This window comes from Coptis chinensis, chromosome 2 (genome assembly GCF_015680905.1).
Source record: "Coptis chinensis isolate HL-2020 chromosome 2, ASM1568090v1, whole genome shotgun sequence".
Lineage (NCBI taxonomy): Eukaryota > Viridiplantae > Streptophyta > Magnoliopsida > Ranunculales > Ranunculaceae > Coptis > Coptis chinensis.
The window spans coordinates 30,832,742-30,860,497 of record NC_141457.1 but is presented as its reverse complement, the minus strand read 5'-3'; the positions used below and the strand labels follow the sequence as shown (position 1 = coordinate 30,860,497).

At 40.7% G+C, this 27,756-nt stretch overlaps 2 protein-coding genes, 1 long non-coding RNA gene and 1 pseudogene across 5 annotated transcripts; all 4 read left to right on the top strand.

The window, feature by feature from the left end:
- Positions 1-711: 711 nt before the first annotated feature.
- Positions 712-4,087, top strand: LOC147515753 (uncharacterized). 2 transcript variants are annotated; one of them, XM_086588577.1, is made up of 4 exons: positions 712-941; positions 1,065-1,180; positions 1,270-1,515; positions 1,640-2,098. In XM_086588577.1, exons 1-4 carry the CDS (start codon positions 924-926, stop codon positions 1,692-1,694), a joined length of 435 nt encoding a protein of 144 aa, XP_086444703.1. In that variant the 5' UTR covers positions 712-923; the 3' UTR covers positions 1,695-2,098. The 2 variants fall into 2 exon arrangements, with proteins under 2 accessions (XP_086444703.1, XP_086444704.1); XM_086588578.1 differs by lacking the exon at positions 1,640-2,098 and adding an exon at positions 3,696-4,087 and having other exon boundaries at positions 720-941.
- Positions 4,088-9,797: 5,710 nt separating this feature from the next.
- On the top strand, positions 9,798-10,808 carry LOC147515752 (uncharacterized). Its single transcript, XM_086588576.1, has 2 exons — positions 9,798-10,033; positions 10,110-10,808. Exons 1-2 carry the CDS (start codon positions 10,031-10,033, stop codon positions 10,740-10,742), a joined length of 636 nt encoding a protein of 211 aa, XP_086444702.1. The 5' UTR covers positions 9,798-10,030; the 3' UTR covers positions 10,743-10,808.
- Positions 10,809-20,951: 10,143 nt separating this feature from the next.
- LOC147515751 (alpha-soluble NSF attachment protein-like) lies at positions 20,952-23,226 on the top strand (annotated as a pseudogene).
- A 1,293-nt stretch (positions 23,227-24,519) lies between these two features.
- On the top strand, positions 24,520-25,727 carry LOC147515750 (uncharacterized). 2 transcript variants are annotated; one of them, XR_015210796.1, is made up of 6 exons: positions 24,551-24,573; positions 24,874-24,940; positions 25,060-25,159; positions 25,282-25,341; positions 25,471-25,612; positions 25,685-25,727. It is a non-coding gene; the product is annotated as an uncharacterized LOC147515750 (long non-coding RNA). The 2 variants fall into 2 exon arrangements; XR_015210795.1 differs by having other exon boundaries at positions 24,520-24,573; positions 24,874-25,159.
- Positions 25,728-27,756: the final 2,029 nt, after the last annotated feature.

Sequence of the window (27,756 nt, the reverse complement as noted above, 5' to 3'; positions counted from 1 at the left end):
GAGCCTGAGCATACCTTTTCCTTCGATCATTCAAATCCCGGGGATCTTTCTACCAAGGAAAATATGAGGAAACAAAGAGCTGCAAGACAGGGCAAACTATAAGTCTATAACCGAGATGAGCAGGAAGACAGGCAACAATTGAACGTATATCGCCTAATGAGTAACCAAAGAGTAAACTTTTGTAATCTGGACATATATTCCGCCCGTGCCCAATGAGTAAACTTTTGTAATTCCACGGTTGTCGATACTTATTACGAATAAGATCTTGTTGATTTAGCAGGATATCCTTATTAGAGTTGGATAATAGATGCCATACGAAAAATAAAGAAGCTGATTCAGTAGCATCAGGTGCAATAAGGGCTCGATGTCAAGGTTGGTAGCAAGGACCAAAATATCGCCGATATATATTAGTATTTTAGTACACCGATATCGATATTTTCGATATATATTTATCGAATATAGAATTTTTTTTCCCAATATATATTGGAATTTCTGATATAAAATTTTATATTGCCGATATAATTGATATATCTAATATTTATGATATATATCGATTGATTTTTTGACTATTTTTTAATATAAATTCAATATTTTTAATATATTTCTGATATTATATTTTTGATATATCTGATATTTCTGATATTTTAAATAGTTTGGACTGGTCACCAAAAAAATAGATATATCCGATATATATCTTATTTTGTAAGTTTCCAAACACTCTGGACTTCTGGAGCACTCTCTAGATATTTCTGAGGTTAGCTGTCAGCCTCACAACTGCCACGTGTTACAACGCAATTAGATTGCCCAGAAGTGTCTGAACTGTTGATTGTTCCAGCAAATCTCTTCTTTTTAAGTGTCAGAGATCAGGCGAAGAATCAAGCATATTTCCCTTGTTTGTTGCTTATCTTGATTGTTCGTCTATCATGGCTTTCAGGAAAATGGTGAGTATTGGTTTCGGTTAAGTGCAGCTTTAATATATTTCTTTATTTTCATAGCTAGATGCTACTCTTTGCTGGTGACTTATGTGTGACTAACAGCTTCTAAATGCATTAATTTAACTGAAGGACTTGATGAGGACGTTGCTGAGTCGTCGTACATTTGCTACATCAACCATCTTGAACTCAAAACAAGTTGCAGCAACGGTTGATGCTCAGGTCGAGGGGCCAAAGGCAAAACCAAGGTTAATAGCACCAATCAAGCGCACATAAATAATTTGTTGTGTGTAGGAAGCTTGTGTATTTGCTGATGGAAATGTCATGTTCAATACAGGGGTGTGAAGGGTGACTATGTTCCGGTTTACATAACGCTAGGGATGATTGCGTTGTCTGTGTCGCTGGGGATCAGTACAGCGATGCACCATTTGAAGTACTCACCTGCGGTACAAGTAAGCAAAAAGAAGAGGGAGGAATTGCCCGAGGTGGAGGAGCCAGAGTATGTGGCGGATGAGGCCGAAAAATTCATAAATGCGTCCTTCTTTAGGAAGGTATCCCACACTACAGGGGACATACAGACACGGTAATTTGAACTAAACATGGTTCTTAATCTATTTCTTTATATTTAATTTTATTAGAGGTACTATGTGGTTTGTTCTTTTATTCCAAACATGCATGGTTCTTGGTTGTGTTTAATTTGATTGCAGTCCTTTGAAGATGGAAACGTTGAAATCAGTTGGAGTGGATCCGGCCAAGAAGTGACCGAGTGGTGTCCTCATATTTGTTGGATAATATGTTCGTACTGTATGTAAATGTATGAAATGAGATGTGCTTACGTATGCCATTTTCTAGCTAGAGGTTGTACTGATGGTACCCCTCATCTGTAAAAGTTCCCAGTCTCAGATCCATGCCTGCCCTGACCATTTGGTTTAAAACTTCACTATTCCGCAAGACTTAGGGCATCACCAATGGGGCTTTATATAGGCAGCCGGCCTGATATATATGAACATTGTTGAAGTATGTACTGTCGGTCTCACACATTCTATAAGTGTGAGACCGTACTTTATTTAGCTTGTTGCTATTTAGGTTATTCCATCTCTAGTATAAATAAATGTATTGTAGGTTAGAGTAAATATACTCTAAACCCTACTTTCTTCTTGTGCCTCCATCCTTTCTTCTTCTTTTTCTACACACTCAATTCCTTTAACCTAACAAGCTAACCACCATATGTATCTCCTAGCATAAATAACATGGTATCGGAGTCGACTCTGTTTAGAGAATGCTAGGAGAGAGATCCTCAGTTTCAAGGTTCCAGTTTTAGTATTAGTTGGTGTCTTAGTATTGTTTTCGCTTCCATGATCTCTCTCGGTATTGATAAAAAGGAGCGCGTCTGTCTCGCAGAGTTTTCTGATTTAAGTATTCTTTTTCATCAAGTGAGTTTTTCTTCTCTTTACAATGACTGATGTTGTTCCAAAATCCGATGAATTTGGTAATACGTCTGTTTTCTCTGTTGGTATGATCTCTGTCAAATTGGAGGGTGTTGCCAATTACCTTCAATGGGCAGAGGCAGTTACTGTTTATCTTACTGGAAAAGGTAAGGAAAATCATCTGACAGATCCCCTAGATGATAAAGGAAAGACAACCTGGAAAAAAGATGACGCCTTGGTTAAGAATTTCCTGTGGAATACTATGGAGAAAGATGTTTGTAATACTGTGCGGTTTTTTAAAACCTCGAAGGAGATTTGGGAGTATCTACAAGAATCATACTCTCAATCTCAGAATACTTCTCGTATCTTTCAGTTTTATGAGAACATCTTTGATCTCACTCAAGGAGATATGTCTATCTCTGAATATTACAATTCTCTTCGTAGCAAGTGGGAAGAACTGAATATCTATCACCCACTTACTACAAACATAAATCAGTTGAAGAAACAAAGAGAGGAATTTTGAGTCTCCAAATTCCTATCTGGGCTATGTCCCGAGTTTGCTAATGTGAAAGCCCAAGTTCAAGCTGAATCTAAGCTCCCTACTCTATCTGAGGCTTACTCTCGTTTGTCTCGTATTATTGCACCTCCTCCAAGGCACAATGACGGTCGCGGCTTTATTGATCCCTCCAAGTAATAACAACCCCTTCGGGTCGTGGTAATGCAAGAGGTAGAGGAGGTAGGGGGTCGTGGTCGTGGGGGTGGTCTTACCCGAGGAGTGGCGTGGTGGTGGTGGTATTGGCGGTTTGAGCCTTGTGAGCATTGTGGGCACAAATCATAGTGCTGATTTTTGTTGGGATATAACGGGCGCCCACCTTTGCACAAAGCCAACAATGCCACATGTGGTTGATCGAAAGTGGCCGATTTTCAACGAGTTCAAGAAGACTTTGCGATACGATAAAGCGGATACAAGTTATTCCCAGTTCATCGAGTTTGTCAGACTACTCCACTGCGACTCTAGCCAATTCAGGTAAAACATGTCTTCATACAAGTGGTAACAACTCTTGGGTTATTGACTCAGGAGCTTCTGATCATATGACGGGGTAATCCCCGGTTGTTTTCAAGTATTCATGATACTCACACACCATCATATGTCACATTAGCAAATGGGGCTAAGGCTAGTATTATTGGTCGGGGTACTATTCAGTTAACTCGTAATATATCACTTGTCTCAGTCTTGCTTATTCGAAATTTTCCCTTTACTCTATTGTCTGTTCATCGACTCACCCAATCTCTTCATTGTAATGTCATGTTTTCTTCCACTCATGTTGTGTTTCAGGATCTACAGACAAAGACACTAGTTGGTGGGGGGTATGAGCATGGGGGCATCTATTATTTTCAAGATGATTATGGGCACTCTCACCAGAAGCAGGCTCTTACAGTCTCAGTCTCTCCTGTTTAGTGGCATAGACGTCTTGGTCATCTTCCTCTGGCTAGTTTGCGAAGTTTAGTTCCCAATATTTCTTCTAGTATTCAGTCTTTAGGTTGTGAGGTTTGTGAGTTAGCTAAACATCGTCGTGCTACTTACAAAAATAGGTTAAATAAGTGTTCTAGTGCTCCTTTTCAGTTAGTCCATTCAGATGTCTGGGGTCCTTGTAGAATCACTGGCCTTTTTGGAGCCAAGTATTTTATTACATTTATAGATGATTTTTCTCGTGTTTGTTGGGTCTATATTATGGAAAATCGTTCTCAAGTATTCTCAGTTTTTCAAAAATTCTATGCTGAGATTACTAATTGGTATTCTGCACACATGCATGTTTTTCGAACTGATAATGCCAAAGACTATACCTCTACAATATTCCAGAGTTTTTTAGATGACCATGGCATTACACATCAAACCTCCTGTGTGGATACACCTCAACAAAATGGGGTTGTTGAGAGAAAGAACAGACCCATTCTCGAAGTCGCCAGATGCTTAATGTTTCAAACAAATCTCCCAAAGTTTTATTGCGGAGGCAGATCCATCGCCACATACTTGATTAATCGTATGCCCCTTCAAGATTATTAGGAGGCAAAACACCACACTCTGTTCTTTTTCCTGGTCAATCTTCTTTCCATCTTCCTCCTCGGATTTTTGGTTGTGTCTGCTTTGTTCATAATCTTAAGCCAGGTCGTGATAAGTTAGACTCTCGTGCTATTAAGTGTGTTTTCCTTGAGTATTCACGTACACAGAAAGGGTACAAGTGTTATAATCCTCATATGCGCAAATCATTTGTCTGTGTTGATGTTACCTTTTTTTGAAGATGTCCCATTTTACTCTTCAGAAGGGAAGATGTCCTCTGAACCATTTGAGGATTGTGTTATGCCATTTGGTGGTCTTTGGATATGATCTTGGTGAAAATGAGGGAGCGAGTGAAGAAGGAGCGCTACCGCGCCCTTTACCGATAGCCTTCCAATGCGACTCGCGCTCCCTTGATGGTCGAGTTCCAGGTGGTCAAGCGCGACTGCGCTGCTTCGATAACCTTCTAGGAGGCGGGGGCTAATACCTTCGATTGCCATTCCGAGTTTGAGGCCGAAAGTTCAATTTGCTCCGCCGCCCTCACCTCTTTCCCATCGTGGTTCGTGGATCCTATTGCCATTCCATCTGATCTTGATGTTCCGATTGCACTCCGAAAACTTGAACGTCCACCTGCCAGTATGCGTCTTCCTAGTAAGTATGCTCAGTATTCTATTTCTAAGTATGTTTCCACTTATCATTTACCACCATCTGTCAAGTCTTTTGCTACGTCCTTGTTGTCTGTCTCTGTCCTGTCTAACTACAGGGTTGCTCTATCTCATCCTGGCTGGAAGCAAGCAATGGATGAGGAGTTGAGTGCCTTGTATTCTAATGACACTTGGGTTCTTACAGATCTTCCTTCTGGGAAGAAAGCAGTTGCTTGTAAGTGAGTTTTCACTATTAAGCATAATCCGGATGGTACTATTTCTCGTTTAAAGGCTCGTCTGGTTGCAAAGGGCTTTACCCAGATATATGGTATTGATTACTCCAAGACGTTTTGTCCGGTTGCAAAGCTCGCCTCTGTGCGTATTGTGATTTCTCTTGCCGTTCATCATCACTGGCCTCTGTTTCAGTTGGATGTTAAGAATGCCTTTTTACATGGTGATCTTCTGGAGGAAATCTATATGGTTCAACCTCCTGGTTTTGTTGCTCAAGGGGGGAAAGTCTATCGATTAAAGAAGTCTCTTTATGGGCTCAAGCGATCTCTAGAGCTTGGTTTTGCGAAGTTTAGTCGGGGTTTTGATGGCTAATGGAATGACTAGGTGTGAATATGATCATTCCATGTTTTACCGAAAAGACCCGACAAAGAGATTATTGTCTTAGTTGTGTATGTTGATGATATCATTGTCCGCGTGGTCCGACAAATAGGGTATTGATCGACTTAAAGTCAATATCTCAAGACAGAGTTCGGACCAAAGATCTAGAGAACCGGAAGTATTTCTTAGGCATTGAAGTTACCGGATTCCCTGGTGAAATTCATCTCTCCGCGAGAGAAAGTATGTATTAGACACCTTTCGGTGAGAGCCAGGTAATTTAGGAGCTTCGCCCGATAGAGACTCTATGGATTCGAACGACAAACTCGGTCGGATGTTGGAGAGATGTATGCCGATATTGAGGGATATCGTAGATTGGTGGGAAAGCGATCTATGCTACTATTACTCGCCCGATATCTCCTTTGCACTCGGTGTAGTATCTCGATATATGCATGCACCACGGATTCCTCACTACCGTGATTATTATTATACGAGGTATTTGAAAGGTTCTTCTTTTCCGGTGGATTGGTCTATCGTTCTAATGGAAATTTTGATGTTGTTGGATATTCGGGATGTCGATTATGCGGGGATCGGTTTCGGATAGACGCGTTCCACTTGGGGTATTGTACTTTCCTTTGTGGAAATTTGGTGACATGGAAGAGTAAAAAAAGCAAACGGTTGTGTCAAAGTCTAGTGCAGAGGTTGAGTATAGAGCTATGGCTCAAGGGATGAGTTAATGTGGATTAAGTAACCGCTACATGAGTTAGGTTTCGAGGTATAGCTACCGATCCCTCTTCATTGTGACAATCAGGCAGCCATTCATATCGCTTCTAATCCAGTATTTCATGAGAGAACTAAGCTCATAGAGGTAGATTGTCATTATGTCAGACATAAGGTTGAAACAAAGGAGATAAGTACTCCTTATGTGGCTTCTCGAGATCAGTTAGTTGATATCTTCACCAAACCAGTGATTCGTCCAGTTCTGAGTTATATTGGTAACAAGCTGGGCATGAGCGATATCTATGCTCCAGTTTGAAGGGGGGTGTTGAAGTATGTAGTGTCGGTCTCACACATTCTATAAGTGTGAGACCGTACCTTATTTAGCTTGCTGCTATTTAGGTTATTCCATCTCTAGTATAAATAAATGTATTGTAGGTTAGGGTAAATATACTTTAAACCCTACCTTCTTCTTGTGCCTCCATCCTTTCTTCTTCTTCTTCTACACATTCAATCCCTTTAACCTAACAAGCTAACCACCATATGTATCTCCTAGCATAAATAACAAACATAATGTATTTTACCATTTTGCGAATGCCAGCAGCACAGGAGGTTATAATGATCCATAGAAAAAGGGAAAGTAAAATTAGTAGTCACCACGTACTAATCAACACAATTAAAAGTATTTATTATTCAAATAATAATTAAATAATTGAGCCAATGAACAACTCCTCAACGCAAGTTATTGAGTGCAGCTCAACTGTCACGACAACACACCACAGACAATTAAAAAGGAAGCTTAAGCACATTCGAAGAGGGGATACAGTTGCCTATCATAAGAGTAATCGAACGTGTGTGATAGGATATTTGAACTTCAAATCATGACTGATGGAGCTATTCAAGAAAAATCAAGAAGAGGGAGGAGGAGGAGGCGAGTTGTTATCCTTAGGATGGTGATAGCTGATAGCTATAATGGCATAAATGGTTTGAGCTGCTGTGAGGAGTATAACGAAAATGGCCCCCAAGAGTGAAAAAAATGCCCATGGATTCCTGAAGTAAGTATGTTTGAAGTACGCACGCCAATAGTTCCACTTTCTCTTGCAATAATAGTCGAGGTCATCATGCACTTTCTCCAGTATACCGTCAGGATCATGTGTCACATCTTTGGAGTTTGGAGAACCCGTTGAATAGATTAGCGATGGCTGTATTAACCTCTAAATCTGAGATACGAATTTAAGATCTAAAAAATCACAATTCTCCTTATTTCTTTTTTTGTTTTAAGTCTTTTTTTTTTTTTTTTTTTTTTTTTTTTTTTTTTTTTCCCTTTCTCCTCTTTTCTCTGTGCGGCCTCCTTCCTCTGCTCTCCATCCTCTTCTTTTTATACCCCTTCCCCCCTCCATCTGGATCGTCCATCTGTCTTCCCATCTCTCGGTTTCCCTTCCTGTCGTACATATGCCACGTCCGCGGTCTAGGGTTCCACGGTCATGATTCCCTACTCCTCAAATTCCCCTATTAAGTTACATCCCATTTCTTATCCCGCTGACCTAGTCCACATCTCATTATTAGGCCATTACAAATGCCCCTTCTTGACTCCGCGGTCCTGTTAATGGACCCGGGGTCGAGAACTCCCATCGCTTCTTTCCCTTTACAGCTAATATTTTTTCCTCATCGATTTGTGTGTGATGTGGACTGCAATCATCACGCGCGTTTTCTACGGACCATCATACATCAAGCTTCCCGCGTCACTCTTTGGCTGGATCACCTGCCCGACTCTTCGATTTTCCCAACCCTAAAAAATTACTCTTTTACCCTTCCCCTATTTAAACTCTTCTCTTTCTCCTTCCTTTCTCATTTTAGTTTTCTCCCTCTTCCTTTGCTTTCCTACTACTCTGCCACCTCTCCATTTTCCGATTAATCTCCGGCTTGCGCTTCCTCCGTTTCTCCGGTGACTCTTTTCCTTCAAGCACTCTCTTCGGGCTCATCACCTCTCTCTTCATTTCCGTCGGTACATTTTCTAGGCTTTACTTTCTTTTATTTGCACTGTGTATTTGAGTTTGTTCAATATCTCGCGTCTATTCATCTCTTTTTCCGATGTCGGGTTCTGAATCCGGTGACTCTTCCTCTTCCCAGTCCGATAGAGTAGCATCTCCACCGGCTATTGCCCCTGCAGTGGTCCCCTCCACTTCTAGACGTTAGGTCCCTTTACTGCCACCCCCATCTCGGTGTCGTAGACCTAATTTGGACGCAATTAGGGTTGCCTACGGAATTCCGGCCGACATAGTGTTGGAACACGTGCCATCTGTCACCCATTACCCCCATCTGGTTCCCCGACGTCCGGGGTACCTTGTAATCACTATAGGTCAAATTGTCGTCGGTCTACAATTTCCACTCACTCTACTAGACGTTGAGGTGTGTAACCACTTAAACATTCCCCCCTGCCAAGGAATAGGGAATTTATGGAGAATTATGTATGCCGCGAACTCGTACAATAAGACCAAAGAACCTAAGATTATGAGCCGCGATATCTTCTCTCAATATTATATCAAGACAAGTACCAAAGATGTCAGTGTAGGGTACCAGTCCTTTTGTGTACGCCCTCAGAAGCAATCCTTTGTACTCCGTGTCACAACCTCAGATAAAGTGTGGCATCACTACCCGTTATACGTATCGGGGCAATTTCTATCCGTGGACATTCCTTTTGACTTAACTCTCAACCATCTCGCCTTCATAGTCCGCGGTGAGTATCCTAGCTCTTCCCTTCTTTCTTGATGTGCTTTCCCTGTTATCAACTAAACCGCGGTTACTATTATTTGTAGGTTGGCGGCCAGACTCCAAGTCCCGAATCTATTCCGGCAACTCGTGTCCTATTTTTCAAAGGCTCCGCCAACTTGGTCCTGCTCACGCTGACCATCTGGGTATCCACCCTACTACTGCTACTCCTCTGTTGCCAATCCCTGATCTACACACTATTAGTGGCTACTCAGCTCCTTTTTATCGTCCTCCCCCTTCCAAGGAGTGGAAACCCAGAGCATCTCCTCCTCCAAAGAAAAAGACTCGCACTCATCCCTCCCGCCGTAACCATCCCCGAACCTCCTCACCCTCCCCCGTTTCCTTTGAATCTCGCGATCTTCCTACCTCCTCAGCCCCCCCGAAGACGTCCCTTCATACCGCTCTATCTCCACTTGGGATGGCCAATACACTTCTCCACCATCTCCTCCTGACGACATGGATGTCCACAAAGTGAAATTGCTTGATAGTGATTCCGAGGGTGACGACGAAGTGAGGGAGGTTCCTTCCATAGAGGTGCGGGCACCAATTGACAAGCCTCCAACCAAGAGACAATGGACCTCCAAAGAGCCTGTGCCCACCACTCTACTTGTTCAACATGCGGTCTCTTCCCCCCGCACACGCTGATCAGGAAAAGACCCCATTCTGCCTGTCACCCCGACGTCCGCGCTTGCCACCACCGAGGATTTCCGTCCTACTTTTAAGGTGCACAATCGCAAGGTGAATACCACAGACTCAGCTCTGGAGAACCCAGCAGTGGCCTCCTCCTTATTTTTTGGGTCTCACTTGCCTAAATACTTGGCATACGCTGAAGGGGGGTCGTTTGAGCAACATCAAACTTCTCTATACACCAACTGGGAGATGGTACAATCTCTCTCTTTCTCCTTTAGCTCTCCTTTTTTTTTCTTTTTTTTTAATCCATTCTCCTCTTTGATCATAGGTGAGCCTAGATGTCTCCTACATGATCCGGGGCCTTTTTGGTGCAAAGGCCAAGGTGGAGTCCCTTGAGAAAGAACTTAGCGGCTCTACTGGACTAAAAACTGCCTATGCCAGCCTTCAATTGGATCTAGAAGCTGCCAATTTAGCCAAACTCCAGGCCCAGTACGAGCTAAAGTCCGCGGAGTCCTCCCACCAACAATACATGGATAAGGTCAATGAACGCCTGAGCCATCAAAGGGAAGTACTCCTCCAACAACATCAGGTCAATCTGGATGCCCTTACTCAACAGCATAAGGAAGCCGTGGATGCCCTCACACAGAAGCATCAAGATGCCATCGCTGCCCTACTGCAACAGCAAGTGGATATGACCATACTTCACAAATGCTTCAAGCTCCTAGCCGACGAGAGGGTGGCCAAGAAAATTCAAGAGGAGCATGCGCACCTCATTCAAGAAGGTCGTCTTCTTCGTGAAAGGCCTGCCACCCCGGTGATCGAAACCCCTGAGGTTGCAAGGGAAGAGGTGCCGGTCAACGAGGTAATTCCTGATCACCCCGTGATAGAGGAACCCACCAACCAGGCGGTGGCCACTGATGAGACCATTGATGAAGCCACTGATACGATGACCTACATCTGAAATGCTCTAGAACTCTTTTTTTGTACTAAGACACTCTTAAAAACTCATGATCTATTATTTGTTTCACATCTTGTTTTGCGAATATTTTGCGAGTACTTTGTTTAATATGGTGCTTGATTTTGTCCAGTGTGTTTGTTGCCTCTCTATCGTTTGACTCTGGCTACTTGTTTAAATTGCAAAGTACTTCCACATATAGATTTTCATGACTCTACTCCTCCTCCAAAATCCCGTTTGATTGTATCAGCTAGATATGTTCCTAATCAGTCCCTTGCCCCTTCTTTAGTGCACTCTCGAAATTTACCCCCCTGAAGCTTTCCTACCCCTCATTGGTGTACTCTGTCATGGGCAATTCTCTTTTCCCCGAGCGTAGCTAGTATCCTTTTTCCGCAATGGGCTCCTCCCGCTCCGTAGTCTCGATTGGGTTGTGCAGCCTGTTGGGACAACTCAACTTGCCCCAACCTCGCCTTAGGCGTTGTGTCAGCGAAATGCTCCTTCGCTGCCCTCTCCTTGATTGGATGTGCTCTCTTTGCCCCATGTGTTGTTTGTATCTCCTGTCCGCGAAAGGATCATCCCACTCCGCGGGCTCTATTGTCTCAGAAAGCCTGTTGGGGACAACCCACCTTGCCCCAGGCTCGACTTTGGCGTTGTGTCAGCAAAAGGCTCATCCCTTCTCCTGTCCCTCTCTTTAATGGGCTGTGCAGCCTGATGGGGGCAACTTTCTTTGCCCCATATATCGTTTGTATCTCTTGTCCACGAATGGCTCATCCCACTCTGCGGGCTCTATTGTGCCAGGTAGCCTGTTGGGGGCAACTCATCTTGCCATAGACTCGACTTTGGCATTGTGTCAGGGAAAGGCTCCTCCCTTTTGTTGTCTCTCTCTTTTATGGGTTGTGCAGCCTAATGGGGGTAGCTCTCTTTGCCCCATGTGTCATTTGTATCTCTTGTCCGCGAATGGCTCATCCCACTCCGCGGGCCCTATTGTGCCAGGTGCCTGTTGGAGGCAACTCATCTTGCCCTAGACTCGACTTTGGCATTGTGTCAGCGAAAGGCTCCTCCCTTCTGATGTCTCTCTCTTGTATGGGTTGTGCAGCCTGATGGGGGAAGCTCTCTTTGCCCCATGTGTCATTTGTATCTCTTGTCTGCGAAGGGCTCATCCCACTCCGTGGGCTCTATTAATGCGGTAGCTTTGTTGGGGGCAACTTCATCTTGCCCTAGACTTCGACTTTGGCATCAGGTCGGTGAAATGCTCCTCCCTTCCTTGTCTCTCTCTCTTTTATGGAACAATGCGGCTGATGGAGGTAGCTTTCTTTGCCCCATGTGTCGTTTGTAGCTCTTGTCCGCGAAGGGCTCATCCCACTCCGCGGGCTCTATTGTGCCAGGTAGCCTGTTGGGGCAACTCATCTTACCCTAGACTCGACTTTGGCATTGTGTCAGCGAAATGCTCCTCCCTTCCGCTGTCTCTCTCTTTTATGGGCGGTGCAGCCTGATGAAGTCAAATCTCTTTGCCCCACGTGTAGTTATACTCCCCGCCCACGAAGGGCTTATACCACTCCACGAGGGGCTCCTATATGCCACTGTCCACAGTCTGACTTAGAAACCATACATAGTAAGCACATTTCTTTTCACAAAAGGGCCGTTGTATTATATATTTACAAACATCTCTAGTCTTTTGCTTTGGACCTCCATTACATTGCTTTGTACCTTCATTACATTCAATTGTAAAATCTTTTCAGCATTCTCACATTCCATGGCTTTTCTATCAATTTGCCCTTCATTGTCCGTAACTTGTAAGTACCAGCCTCTCCTACTTCCACCACGGTGTAGGGTCCTTCCCAATTTGGACCCAACTTCCTGTCTTTCTCCCTCTTTGTACTAGGGGTCACCCGGCGGAGCACGAAGTCTCCTATCTGGAATTGTCGCGGCTTGACCTGCTTGTTGTATTGCCTATGTAAGCGCCTGTGATACTCTTCTAACTGAATGCGGGCTGAGTCTCTTCTTTCTTCCGCCAAATTCAAATCCCCTGCCAAGATGCTCTAGTTCGAACCTTCCTCCACTACCCTGGTTCGCATTGTAGATTCCACCATCTCTGAAGGAATCACGGCCTCAACGCCATAGGCTAGGGCAAATGGGGTCTCTTTGGTGGTCGTTCGAGGAGTAGTTTGATAACCCCAAAGGACATGATTCAACTCGTCCGCCCATGCCCCCTTCATTATCTTCCAACTTCCTCTTAAGGTTGTTCATTATAGTTTTGTTGGAAGATTCAGCCTGTCCATTACCCTCGGGGTTGTAGGGGGCAGAGAACCCTTGTTTCACCTTGTACCCCTGCAAGAACTCCTTCACCTTTGCTCCTGTGAACTGTGTCCCATTGTTCGCGATGATAGCATATGACAGCCCAAACCTGCATATGATATTCTCCCATAAAAACTTAATCACTTGCGTCTCCTTCACCTGTTGCAAGGGTACGACTTCTATCCACTTCGTGAAGTAGTCCGTCGCTGCTAGCATGAATCTCCTCTTGCCGCTAGCCATGGGCAGTGGTCTTACTATATCCATCGCCCACATAGCAAACGGCCACGGACTAGACGCATTATGTAGGGGTTCCGCGGGGGCGAAGATCAACTGTGAAAATTTCTGGCACTTGTCACACTTCTTAGCAAACTCTACTGCATCCCTTTTCATATGGGGCCAAAAGTAGTCCTGTGTCAAGAGTCGATGTGTCGTAGTCCTTCCTGCGGAATGGCTCCCATAATCCCTTTCATGAAGTTCTGCCAGCACCTCTAATGCTAACCGCAGTCCCAGGCATTTCAACAGCGGTCCATTGAAGTTCTTGCGGTACAATTCACCTTCCAGTAGAACATATCTCTAAGACGTCTGTTCCAACCTTTTTCTTTCTATATTATCTGCCACCTCCTTTCCTGCCAAGAGCCACTTAATAGGATCCATCCATCCCCCTTCTTCTTCCGTGATTTGACACACCTCTATCGCCTCCTCCGTGCTTGGCTTCTCCAACCTTCCTACTCGTATCGTTCTTTCCTCTTACCCAGGTATGGTTGCGGCAACGTACGTAAGGGCGTCCACATGCCTATTTTCACCGCGACCCAAGTGTACAAACCTAAGCTTCGTAAACTTGGTGGACCTTTTGTGCAATACCTTCGCCATGCGAGGGCATCTGGCAGTGAATCGTCCATTAGCTTGACACACCACTAAGTTTGAATCGGAATACACTGTCAGTTCTTTCACCCATAAATCCTCGGCCATTCTCAATCCTGCTATCACTACCTCATACTCTGCTTCATTACTGGATGTCGCGAACCTTAGCTTCATTGTCTGTTCTATTATGTTGTTATCAGGTGTAACCAGTATCACCCCTATGCCACTGCATGCGTCCGTGGTAGATCCGTCTGCGAATACTCTCCACCCATTCCTCTTATCCCAAGGGTATAGGAGGTCGGGCTCTATATCCCTTTCCGGTTTTTCTCCCCAAGTGGGATCCTCTGCTGGGAACTCTGCCATCGCCTGCGTCTGCTCCGCAGTTCTTATCTGATATTGTATTTCGTAAGAACTAAGCATCACTACCCATTTTAACATTCTACCTGACTTTTCTGCCTTTAATGCTTGTTTTAGAGGTAGGTTTGTTACCACCACCACTGAGTGTGATTCGAAGTAAGGTTTAAGCTTTAGGGCCAAGAATATTAACGCCAAAGCATATTTCTCGATTCTACTATACCGTGTCTCCGCATCCAATAACATTTTGCTATGAAAATATACCGACTTCTCCACTTTGTCAACGAGCCGGACGAGAACTGAGTTAATTGCATGTTCGGTGGCCCCTAAATACAAGTATAATTTCTCCCCCAGTGATAAGTGCTCAAAAAGTGCAATTTAACCCTCAATTATGCCTCTTGTTTAGTCATCTTAGTGGACTAATAGTATTTGTAAGTTATGTTTTATGATTATACAGGTGAAAAAGAGAGTTTTGTGGAATATTAGAGAAAAAGGGGTAAAACGGAGCAATTCGGAGCATTAAGGATCACATGGGAAGCCCGTGGACAACCATGGAGAAAGCCAAGGAATTGAAGCTATTAAAGATGCGACTTGGACCTATTTTAAAGCCTATTTGGAAGCCCAAGGCAAAATGATTCATTGTTTGGACCAAATCTCGCAAAAGAGGATAGAAGGATAGAGCAAAAGAGGGAAAATAGACTTCCGCGTCTAGGACGCAAGGATCGTGCATCCAGACGCAATGCTTGTGTCTGAGACACAAGGATCGTGCGTCCAAATGCATGAACCGACACTGTAGCCACTTCCTTCTTAGTTTTGGAGACGAAGTTAGACTCTAAAAGAAGTTGATTTGTATTAGGAAACAAATGGCGGTTTGGAATGCTTCTAGAACTCATTGTAACCCCTATAAATAGAGGACCTAAGTGCCTCATATAACTCGCCAATTCACTTATATTCTTGTCTCCAGAACTTGAGGCAGAGAGAGATTAATAATAAAAGATTCGATTTTAACTAGTCGAGTCTTAATAAGTTAGTATTTCTAGTCTTATGTTCTTTGACTCTTCTTCTTCTCGTTATTCGTGTTCTTCCTTTTTTATGGAAGACTAATCTTCTCCTTCAAGGGAGGAGATGAAGTTGGTGCTTAAGGTTTAATGATTCTTCTAGTTCATGGTGTTCTTCAATCAGGTTAGTTCTTTATATTTTTAGTTATTAGTTCAATTGCGCCCACCAGGGGATGGAAGTATAGAATATAGTTTATGTTTTGCAATATTAATATCATGCTAGTGTTCTTTACTTTTCTTCTAGTAGTATAGTTCTTTAGAGTCAGGGAAGTATTCTTAGTGGCTGCCTAGGGGAAGTATTCTTTGTGTTTGCCTTAAGTGTTGATTCATTGAATGGCCGACCTTTTAGGAAGTACTCTTTGATGTTGCTCTCGGTAATACATTGAATGACTGCCCGAACTTACATAAAAGAAAAGAAGATATTAATAGCATAAACATAGGAACAACCCCAAGTAGAATAAATTGTTAATGATGTTTCGTCCAAGAGGGCATCGACACTCGCTCAATTGCCTAATTGTAGTCTACTTGTAAGAACAACCATGAAGCAAAAGGTCATAGATCAAAAGTATTAGTGGATTCTAATCTCTTGAATTCCCTCTCTTATAAATTCTCAGTAGTTTAGTTAGTTAGTTTAGTTTAACATTAGAATATAAAATCTCTACAATCATAGTTTTTAAGTTTTTAATCCCTAAAACCCCCTTTCCAATCCTGTCCTTCACATAACATACACTTAAAAGTGGAACGATACTCTACTCATCCTTTACTTATTGAGAGATAATTAGGTTTTGATACTCTTTTATTTTGTTCAACGGCCATCATCCATCTACATTATCCATATACCATCTCATACACACAAAAAAAAGTAAGGTCAATGGCGCTGCTGCCGTTTTAAGTTGTTTATGTTTAACATTTTCTTCCAAGATTAGAAGTTTGGATCTTGAGGTAATTTTAGCCGCATCATCCATCCTTTTGAGAAAGAGAGAAACTTGAAGGATATCTCGAAGACAAGATCTACCATCCAGGTTAGTCGAATCTTCATTCTTTTTATTTCATTCTTAATTTAGTTGCATCATAGTTTAGTTTTATTGCTTTCTAGTATAATTGCATTTAGGACCTTTTCAACAATTGAAGTTGTAAGCCAACACAGGGAAACATCAAACTTTAGTGCTTCTTGTCTGAATCTTGACAAACGGACTATCGTCTGTGGGACATGGTACTTAAGCAATCCAAGTAATTCACCATAACCCTAGAAGAGGCGACTTTTAGATAGCTTGGCGAGATACTAGCTGCAAAGCCCAACCCAGTTGAAGGAAAGTAGTTTTACATTTTAGTATAATTTAGAATAGTTGCATATAAGTTTAATTGCATTCAAGCATAGTAGGATAGTTTTTCGTTATTTTCGCATAGCATTTTCTAGTGTATGCCCCGTCGTCTATATCATCGTCCGGTAATAACAAAATAGTGGACAAAGTTTAACAATCGATTCACAAGAATACTAGACGAGATTGATACAATAGCTGCACGCAGTGATGGAGGTGTTATGGACACTAATAATCCTGAAGCTATCCCACCCATGCAAGCACAACCTAGGAAGAAGCTGAGTGATTTCTATTCGCCAATCATTGGAGACCCACCTAGCAGTATTGTTTTTCCAGAGGCAGAAGCTAACCAGTTTAAACTTAGAGCATCAGTAATCTCTATGCTTCCAAAGTTCAATGGTTTAGACAATGTTCAGCTTTATGTCCACATGAACAAATTTTTATCAGTCCTCAGAACTTTCAAGAGCCAGAATATCAGGGATGAGAGTATCAAGTTAATTCTTTTTCCACTCTCACTCGAAGTTAAAGCATCCGAATGGTTAACTGCACAGCCGATCAATTCAATCAACAATTGGGAGAAGTTGAGAACAAAGTTTATGAACAAGTTCTACCCACCCCAGAAGGCAGATGCCATGCAGCAAGCCATCAACAATTTCAAAGGGAGGGTGATTGAAGAATATCATCAAAGCTGGGAGAAATTCAATAATCTGCTAGTCTCATGTCCACATCATGGTTATGATAAGAGCATATTGGCTCATTTTTTCTTTCGAGGACTTTCTACTATGAACAAGCAGATGATTTAGTTGATGCATCAAGGTAAGTTTACATCATTGGATAGAGAGGAAGCCTACAACTTTCTCGAGAATTTAGTTGAAGACACTCAATAATGGAGTACTAGCAATGAGGACGTAGCTAGAGTGGAGGAGGTGCCGAAGCAATTTGGCAACCAAATTCAAGAAGACCCAAATCAAGCGATGCTATCAATTTTGACAAGCATATTAACAAGACTTGAAACTCTAAACAAGAAGTTTGATCAGTTCTCCATAAATCCTCCAAAAGCAAACAATTTCCAAGCTAAACTTCAGCCATCCAAGCCCTGTTATGCCATTTGTGAGCTATGTTCAGATGAAGGCCACACCACTGAAGAGTGTTCGTACTATCTGGATACTAATGCAGAGGCATGTAGTATCAACTCTTTAGGAAGAAATAACCAGTTCAATCAGAGACAGAATTATTGGAAGCCATAAAATACAAATCAGAGGAATTTTCCTCTAGGATTCCAAAATTAGTCAAATAAGTTCCAGAATAACAGTATCAGTTCCAAGACACCCAGCAACCATACAAAAATCAACAGTCATACTAGAACCAACAATACCAAGCCAACACAAACAGAGAGTTAGTACCAGATCTTATGAGTGGATACATTGCCCCTACGCCTCAGTCGAGTAAAGTAGTTATCCCACATCTGGAAAAAGCTATCACCACCATTGTCAATGAGCTGAAACAGACAAATCAAAGAACCCAGAAGTTGGAGAATAACTTTAGTGTCATTCAAGGCCAAATAGGGCAAATCGCTGCCGCCTTGACAGAGAGATCAAAAGGAGCATTACCAAGCCAGCCAGAGCCAAATCCGAAAGGAAGAGGTGTCCTGTAGGTGGATAACCTGGAGATTATTCAATCGAATGACCAAGTTAATGTTGTCACCAATCTGAGGTCAGGCAAGAAAGTTGATAATAAGATTGTCTATGAACCAGGAAAAGATTCTGTGAAGCCTAAAGTAACTTATGTCCCCACCATCCCACCCAGTTCTAACATTCCAGATATATCTAGTGTTGTGCCACCTACTGAAGAAACTGTTGCAAAAAAGTTGAAGGAACTACTGTGGAAGTAAGTAAGAAGAAGCCATCACGAGTGACTCCACTTGTCACTCCACTATTTGTTACCAAGCCAACTGAAGCCGAAAGAAGAGAACCGATATTGAAGAATCCGCAAATACCGTTTCCTTCGAAACTAGTGAATACTAGAAAGGATGACAAGTACAAGGAGATTTGCAATGTATTTCAGAATTTGCATATTAATATCCCATTTTTGACCGCCATCAAGTAAGTTCCCTCGTATGCCAAATTCGTGAAAGATCTAGTGAAGAAGAAGACCAACATTCCGAAAGAAGCTTTTATCACTCAAAGATGTTCATCATACCTACAGAATCTAGCCGTTGTGAAACTGAAAGATCATGGAAGTTCAATTGTTACATGCAGAATTGGAGATTCTTTAGAGGAGCAAGCTTTATTAGATTGTGTGAATCTTCTACCATATTTCGTCTACGATAAGTTAGGCTTGAAGGATCTTAAACCGACTTATGTTACTTTACAGCTGGCAGATAGATCAGTGAAGATACCTAGAGGAATCAGTGAAGATGTCATAGTTAAGATTAAAGAATTCTCACTACACCATAATAGGATATTTGCAACACAGTCCTTTTTTGCTTTGCAACGGTTATTTACCGTTAGCAAGTTGCCAACGTTATATAAGCGTTGGTAATGTTGTTAAGTGTTGCTTTAATTCGGGTGAATTTCATGAATTTATTTCCAACGCTTAAAAATCGTTTTAGAAGTGTTACAAATCAAAATTTCAAAAATTTCGCGAAAGAGGGAAACCAAAAAAAATCACGCTCTATTATTTCGGTCGAAATATAAAAAATAACTTTAGTCTCTCTCCTCTCTCTCTCTCACCGCCGCTACACTAGGTCTCATCCCTCTCTCTCACTGCCGTAGCTGCGCCCACGGTCATAACCGTTGAAATCTTGTGTGAAAGTCTGCCACTACCACTTTTAAGGTGACTACTTTCTCACCTTCCTCTTCTATTTCCATTAGCAATGAAAATAGTGAGCTTTTCTTAAAACTTGAAACTTGTTTTTATTCCCTATATATTAAACAAAATAATAAAAACCTTCTTATCGTCTTCACACTTTTACGACTCCCGTTCTCTTTCGGTTTCTTTTCAGTTCCTAATCTTTATATAGAATATCAGTTTACCTCTTGAACCAGTTCTACTTCTTCAGTGTTCATTTGTTTTGTTTCAACTACAAGTAAAGTAAAGTAAAGTAAACTTTTTAAGGTAACCAAACTAACCAACCACTCCTTTCTTTTTCATTACTTGTTCGGATCTTCTTTGTTGAACTTGTTTTTTTTTAAGCGTTGAAAGAGTTTAAATTAAACAAGTGTATGTAGTTGATGGATTGTTTGTCAATTTAGATTGTGGGAGTTTAATTGTTTGCAGGGGACGGATGGCTACGTTTAAGGACATAGAAGTGGCGCGGCAATTAATATACTTACAACATTTGGTTTCTTGGTGGCATTTGCATTTATGAGATTACAGACCATATAATGATAGGGTATACTTTCCAAAATGGTATCTTAAGGGTCTAAGACATAGTCCAAGACACTTTCGGTGCAGTTGTCGCAAGTTTGTCAATTTAGATTATAGATCATATCTCAGTTTTTAATTTGGATGCGGTACTTAAAATGCGAGCTTCGAGCTTATCGACCATGTAGGCCTTGACTCTGCTGTTTACTTGTGGATCTACTTACTTGGGTACTTCTCTCCATTAAATAAGAAACTTGTTTTTATTGATCTACTGGTTAAATAAGATGGAACTCTACATCATGAACTTAAGGTGGTGAGAAGCCAGTGACTATTTTCGGCTGCAGGTCTGTCTGTCTGTCTGTGATTTTATTGTTTAAATATGGTGAGAAACTGAAATAGGAACATTTACAGCAAATCTTTGTGTCCCCTTCTGAAAACCGTGACAGACTCAATTTTCAATATCCTCAACGATTTAAAAGTGAAAAGGCAATGGGGAAATATGTAAGGATGCTCCATTGTAATGGAGAGAATGAGTTCTTGAACGTTACGCGTTCTTGCCTTAGAGATCCGGTCGGCGACATGAGTTGCATCAAGTTCCTCACATGTGAGGTGAACTTGACTATATCCGAAACATCAAGGAGACGCAAGCACTCTTTCTACAAAGTCAATAAAGATCTTCTTTCTTCTCAATTTATTGTCTCTCAAAAGAGCACCCGGGGAATGCTACTAATAATAAGTTATCATTAATTAATATAATAATTTTACGACCAATGAATCCTTTTTGTTTTGGGGATAAAAGCTGCGCAGTTGGTGTACATTAAATTAGCTAACTGTCACTTGAAGGTATAGGACTTTCCATTAATGGATATGTAGATGTTTTTTAGTCGTGTTTTACTTTACCTTTATTGATTTTTTTATTGGTTTCTGACTTGACAAAGCAAACATGAAGTCGCCCGGCTTTTATGTCGATCTTTGCAAATGCATACAAAAAGATCTCTCCTAAAGGTGTTTACATTTGTTAGCTCCCGGTGTTTATATATTCTCGGTCATGTTATTGAGTCACTTCTGTGATGGTAAACAAAAGCCGATTCTTTGGGTTTGGTCTAGTATTGTCAAATTTCTTAAGGAATTTCTGTTTTAATACTTAGAAAAATGCGAATAAAGGGTGAATCCTTAGAAAACGCCACCATCCAAAGACAAACCTAAGTCTTGTATTTGGACATAGCGATCTATCGTTTGTGTGTACCATATTCTTTTCATACTTGGCTTTCCTCGTCTGATTATAAATATCTTATTTTCCATAGTAAAGTAAAAAACTTTATTCTTAGAGATAGAAAAAAGCATGTCGAGCTTTACGTCCCTAAGTGTTTTCTTCTTGTTTTGAAGCTTGTTGTCGTGATACGTCAAAAAAAACTGACCGGAGTTTGGTCCGTGATATCCTTTTCTCTTTCTTTTTTTCTTTTGAATGCTAATATTCTTTCCTCCACACACTAATAATCTGAATAGAGATGGCTTTATCATAAAAGATGAAGACAATATATTGGATATTGAAAATTGAACTCTTGAGCACGGGTGCAGCGTATGTCGATTCTCAAACATTTATGTGAACTTCTTTTTATTCTGACCTCTTCTTTTTGACTATTCTTTTTAGTTTTTGTCTGAATAGTTGTATGTCCTTTTGGCATTCTATCATTTATTTTTGAACTCATCTCATCTTCTTTGCTCCTTTTTACATTGGGTGGTGTGCAGAGGCCATATCGTGCTTGGAAAATGCAGTGAATTGTTTTACGTAAATTAGCGGACTAAATATGGCCGCAAGACACGCCAAGGTGAAATCCCTATACGTTAAAATCCATTTCATGTCTGAAATTATAAAGTGTGGGCTCTAGATGCATAACTTATCCTATTTGGTATAATCCTAAGAAATTTTTTATTTTCTATTATGCTTGGAGTGGGACTCTCGAGTTTTTCACAATGAAGTGAATATGCATATAGATAGATATTTAGGATTGATTTGATGTAGTTCATAAGCATGTGAGTTTAAATGTGTGTAATGACACGGAAGCACATCTTTGTGCAGGAAATTGGGGAGTTATATGAGACTGAACAAGATCTTCTTCGGCTATTGCTTACTTAGAACGAAAGCAACAAATCTTTTTTCAAGTGAAGAAGTTACCACTTCTACAAACCGGTGCAAAGAAAGTTGCCTTGACTTTGTCGCTCAATTGGAACAATAAATTCCTTTCCTTAATTATGATATTGATTATTGAATCCTTGTATTTATTTATTTTTTATTCCTCCGTTGATACTCTTCATTCTGTTTTGTTTTGTTTTATACTTGGCTTTGGGGTTCTTTGTATTCCATGATTCACTTCGAAGTAAAAGGCGATTGTGAACCCTTCTATTCTCGGTGTTATGGAACAATACCACATAAAACCTTGTCGATCAATACTAGTTTGACCATGATGCTTAGAGACCTTATCCCCTTCTTTGAAGGTGTGGATGTGTCTCAAAAGATTGCACCGAGTTAATAGAAAAAACTCCGGTGGCCACCAACTTAACCTACTTGCTGTCATGCTAAGTATTAATAATCCTTTTATTTGTAGGCATCATCCGGGTATCCACATCGCCAAAAACATGTCCTAAAGGGACTCGGATGCCTCATACTCAAGTGTCGGGGCTTGCGGTGCATTAGTTGCATGTTTGGCAAGAGTAAACATTATTTGAGAATGTTTGCCCCGATAATGACCTAATTCTACTTGTGAGAGAAAAAAATTAACTAAACAAATATATGCACATACTTGCAGATATGCAAAGGCGGTTGAGATTTATGAAGAGATAGCGCGTCACTCACTCAACAATAACCTTCTAAAGTACAGTGTCAAAGGGTATCTTCTCAATGCTTGTCTCTGCCAACTCTGTAAAGGCGACGCCATTGCAATAACCAACGCACTGGAGAAATATCAGGTTTATCCGGCATCTCTTCATTTTTTTTTAATTCCTTATTATTATTATTATTATTATTATTATTATTTTGTCCTTTCTATAGCACATTAGTAGAATTTAATTAGTCATTATGCCTATGCTATTCAGGATTTGGATCCAACTTTCTCAGGGACTCGTGAATACAAATTTTTAGTAATTTTTCATAGAAACACACAGGACCCTCACCAGTATTTAGTTTATTGTGGATTTCTTGAGAGTGAGTTTAGTTTCACCAATGAGTTCGCTGCTTGAAAGAAAAATTTCTGGTCGACTCCTCTGTTAATCTGAGTTCTATATAATTGGTCTTAGTCTATTCAATTAAAGGCTTGCCTAGATCCATCTCCTAGTCTCACCCCGGTGCCTAGGCCCATCGTGATATCCCCTAGGCTCACTTTCCGATCGTCTCGGACTTTTTACTACATAGGTCTTAATTGCAAAAATGACCATACCATCTGAAGATATAGCTCTAATTATACACGGTAGTCCCTAGTACGGATAGGTTCTTTTCTCATGTTCATTTGTGGATTCTTAGTATGTGCGGTGATCCGAGTCTATGCAAGCGAAGTGGCGGTTGAGTAGAATAATGATATTTAAAAGTAATTAAAATTTGTTTGGTTAGATATATATCTACTTAAATACTACTAATAAGATTGAAATGAATTTGATTTCATTTTATTCCTAGAAGAAATTCACCGATAGGATTGAAATGAAGTGGATTTCTTTTTATTTCATTCTGGTTGTGTAGTTTTTATGTATTGACTTTCTTGTGCCTCTACTATGGTTGCATACTAATTATATATATTGTTTTCTAAAATGTGTTGGGTTGTCAATGCGAGGGGTGGTGCTAAGAAGGTTGTCATTTCTGCCCCCGGTCTGCGGATGCTCCCATGTTTGTTGTCGGTGTCAATGAGAATGAATACAAGTCGGACATCAACATTGTCTCCAACGCGAAGTTGCACTACCAACTATCTTGCTCCCCTTGCCAAGGTTTGTTTATATTTCAATGGTGTTAAGATTTTCTGAAATTCGGGATCTCTGCTTTGTTAATTCGGGATCTCTAAAATTCGGGCTTGCTACCAATGTGTGCACTTCGAGGGAAAACGCTTCGGTAGTAACTCCCTCGCAGAATTTCGCACCCTCTAAAGTTAAATACTCGGTGACTCCCTCGAAGAGTGTTTCTCTGCGGTGTTATACCCCCCTTCGGGGCTGCGGTTGTCGCGACACTCTGGTGAGATTTCTCTGCCGATGGAATTCACCATTTGCCTTCTCCGTAGTTTTCTCCGAGCTTTCTCTGCCGGGTTGCGCTTCTGCATCCTCATGGACAGCGGTGCCCTCATGTACCACGAGCCCCTCATGGACAAACATCGGCCGCGCCTCATGCTCGTGCTCAAGATCCTCCCGATCCTCAACCACGGGGCTAAAATTCGCGAGCAGCCCCTCATGTTCGCCAGAAGCTCCCTCATGTTCTTGACCCTCTCATGTTCGGCAAAGACTAGAAATCTCAAGTAGCCCCCTCGTGTTCGGCATTAGCTCCCTCTTGATCAAGTAGCACCCTCATGCTCATGGGATTATCTGCCACAAAGGCATCTATTCTTCTGCGTAAGACACTCTAAAAAACAGATATATTCGTGGTATGGGATGTAAACATGTGTTGCTTAATTGCTTTGTTTGCCTTACTTCTTTGAATCAGCGATGAGAAGAGAAGACAAACTAGCGAAATATAAAAGAATATAATGATTGCCTAATAGCGGATGGGATTTAAGCGCTAAAAACAAATGGGTAACTAACTATTCATGAATATCGTCTATTTAAGGTATTTTAACTATTTAAGGTACGTTAAGTGCTTTTCTTGGATTCACAAGAACTTTCTTATGTCGATTGTAATTTACTTGTATGTAGGTGCAACAATCAAAAGGTATCCCAAGGGCATCGATTATCGGAATTCCATGCCAAGTGTCACTTGCAGGTAATTGCATTTTAACAAGGAGTTCACTAGACCTTATTTTTAACTTCAGCTGTATCTATTGCCACACATGTTATGATTGTTATCTATGGAATTATCACACATTGAGTGTACGTGCTTAGTTTGCAACTGATATACTGGGCTTCACTTGGGTTGATTTGATCTTGGGGTTTAACAAAGAAAGAATGGATCATTGTTTCAGTTATTGCCCACTTTTGAGAGGTTAGAGGCTTCAACTTAAATATTTTTCTCCTCTGTGTATAATTAAAGACAATATGTATTGCAGTGGAGATAGTAATTAAATTTTAACTACTCTTCTGACATCTATTCTTATACGTGTTTAGGCTTTTGCTGATGAAATTGGAATTCCATTCATGGAAACCAGTGCCAAAAGTTCTACAAATGTAATAGTATTAGTAGTAGTAGTAATAATAGTATTAGTAGTAGTAGTAATAATAGTAATAATTATCTTTCTTTCTTTGGCGTTACTGGTTTCTTGAATAGATTTGTATTAATTTTGTTGACTTTACCAGAGTTGTTTGGCATTAAGATATGAGGCATTGATTCTTAGAGAGAAAATCCGTGGATGAGAATTGACTTCAAGTTTCATATCAAGAGTGGTTCAATTTTGCTAAAGATTTAGTGGGAAATGGATTTCACTACATTGCCGTCAAGGTAATTAATGAAATATTATTGTTTGCTTATTGGTGTTGTTGTTAAGCTAAAACTTTACTTGTTTGTTTGTAGGGGTGTGAAAGTGCATTTGCATGCATTCAGGCAAACAATGTCGATTTTCTTCTTGAGAGATAAGTTAGGTGCTTGATAATGTGAATCTTTCATGAATCTCCATTTGGGTTTTGATGCGAGAGGTGAGAATCCCTAGTCCTTCTTCTTTGTTAAGCTCAATCCACTATACCTTAGATTATCGGTATTTAGCGTTTGAATTGGTCTTGATCCCCTTATTGTGCGCTTCATGATCTTTTCTTGGTGAACTATTTTATCTTAATGCTAGGATCTCTTTTAGAGCATTTGTGGAAGTAAATGGGTAGGGTTTTCCACAATAAGAAATTTGTTATCTCTTGTTTAGGATCATATAGTATGAAAACTTTTTTTTATGGTGATAGTTCAACAATAAGTTTGTGAGGTTTAGAAAATCGCTCAAAGTTGTGAATGTATATGGTTGGATTAGTTTTGTAATTTATCAGTTTTTTTCCCCATATATTAATGGTTTCTTTGTAAAATAGTATGAAAATGTATTGTGTACAGGATAAATTTAGCTTAAATAAGAATTTATGATTTATGTATATGGTGCAAGAGGGGGCATCTTTTTGTAAGTTTAGCTAGTCGCTACAAAATATGAGAAATTATTTTTTTTTTATCAGCAACCCATCAGCAACGGTTCATAACCGTTACAAATGATTTTTAGATTAATTTTTTTAAAATTAACTAACAACTTTGCAACAATTAAAAACCGTTACAAATTACCAACGCTTAAAAAGCGTTTGTGAAATAAAAAAAACCGTTGCAAATATTTTAAATTTGTGTACAAAATAGTTATAAAAAGTGTTGCAAATCATTATTGCAACGCTTAAAAAGCGTTGGAAATTTATATTTGCAACGCTTATTAACCGTTGCAAAAATTTCCAACATTTTACCCACGTTATATTTGCAACGCTTAAAAAGCATTGCGAAAATTATTCGCAACGCTTTTTTGACGTTGCAAATAGCCTGTTATGGTGTAGTGTCTATTATCCGGTTGATTTCATAGTACTCGACACAGAACCTACATTTGGTAGGCAGATACCAATCATTCTAGGTAGACCATTCTTGGCCACTGCAAATGCACTCATCAACTGTCGAAACGGTAATATGATGTTATCCTTTGGTAATATGATAGTCGAGACCAATGTTTTCCATATGTTACAGCAACCACAGGAGGTGTGTGATGTGAACGAGGTATGTATGATTGAAGCGTTAGCACAGGATTATCTGACTCATTTATATCCTGCTGACGAGTTGTTGAAAGCTCTGACAGACTCAGACTGTGAGGAACTTAGTGTCAAGGCAATCAATCCGATTTTGGATTCATCACCTGTCATGAATGACAACAAGTTCAAAGAAAAGTTTGAATCGCCTATGCCTGATGGACCATCTAAAGAGCTTAAGAAGGAATTGCCAAAGTTAGAATTGAAGCCTTTGTCGTCTACACTCAAGTATGTTTTCTTGGGAGATTTGGGAACCAACCCAATAGTCATTGCATCAGATTTGACTGAGGAGCAGGAATCCAGGTTAGTAGCACTTTTAAAGGAACACAAGTCAGCTATAGGTTGGACAATTGATGATATCAAGGGGATCAGCCCTATGATAGTTCAACATAGGATTCATTTGAAAGAAGATTCCAAGACTTCGAAGCAACCACAGAGGATGCTTAATTCGAAGATGAAAGAAGTAGTTCGAGAAGAGGTCTTCAAACTCCTTGACGCCGGCATTATCTACCCTATTTCTGATAGTCAATGGGTTAGTCCAGTTTAAGTTGTGCCGAAGAAGTCCGGAACCACAGTGATCGAGAACAAGAACAATGAGTTGATTCCAACCAGGATTAATTTGGATGGAAGTTTGTATCGATTCTGTGAATTTGGATAAGCGATCGAGGAAAGATCATTTTCCATTGCCATTCATCGATCATATGTTAGAAAGATTAGCTGGACAAGCTTACTACTACTTTCTTGATGGTTACTCAGGATATTTTCAAATCCATATTCACCCTGAGGACCAAGAGAAGACCACATTCACATGTCCATTCGAAACATTCACCTACC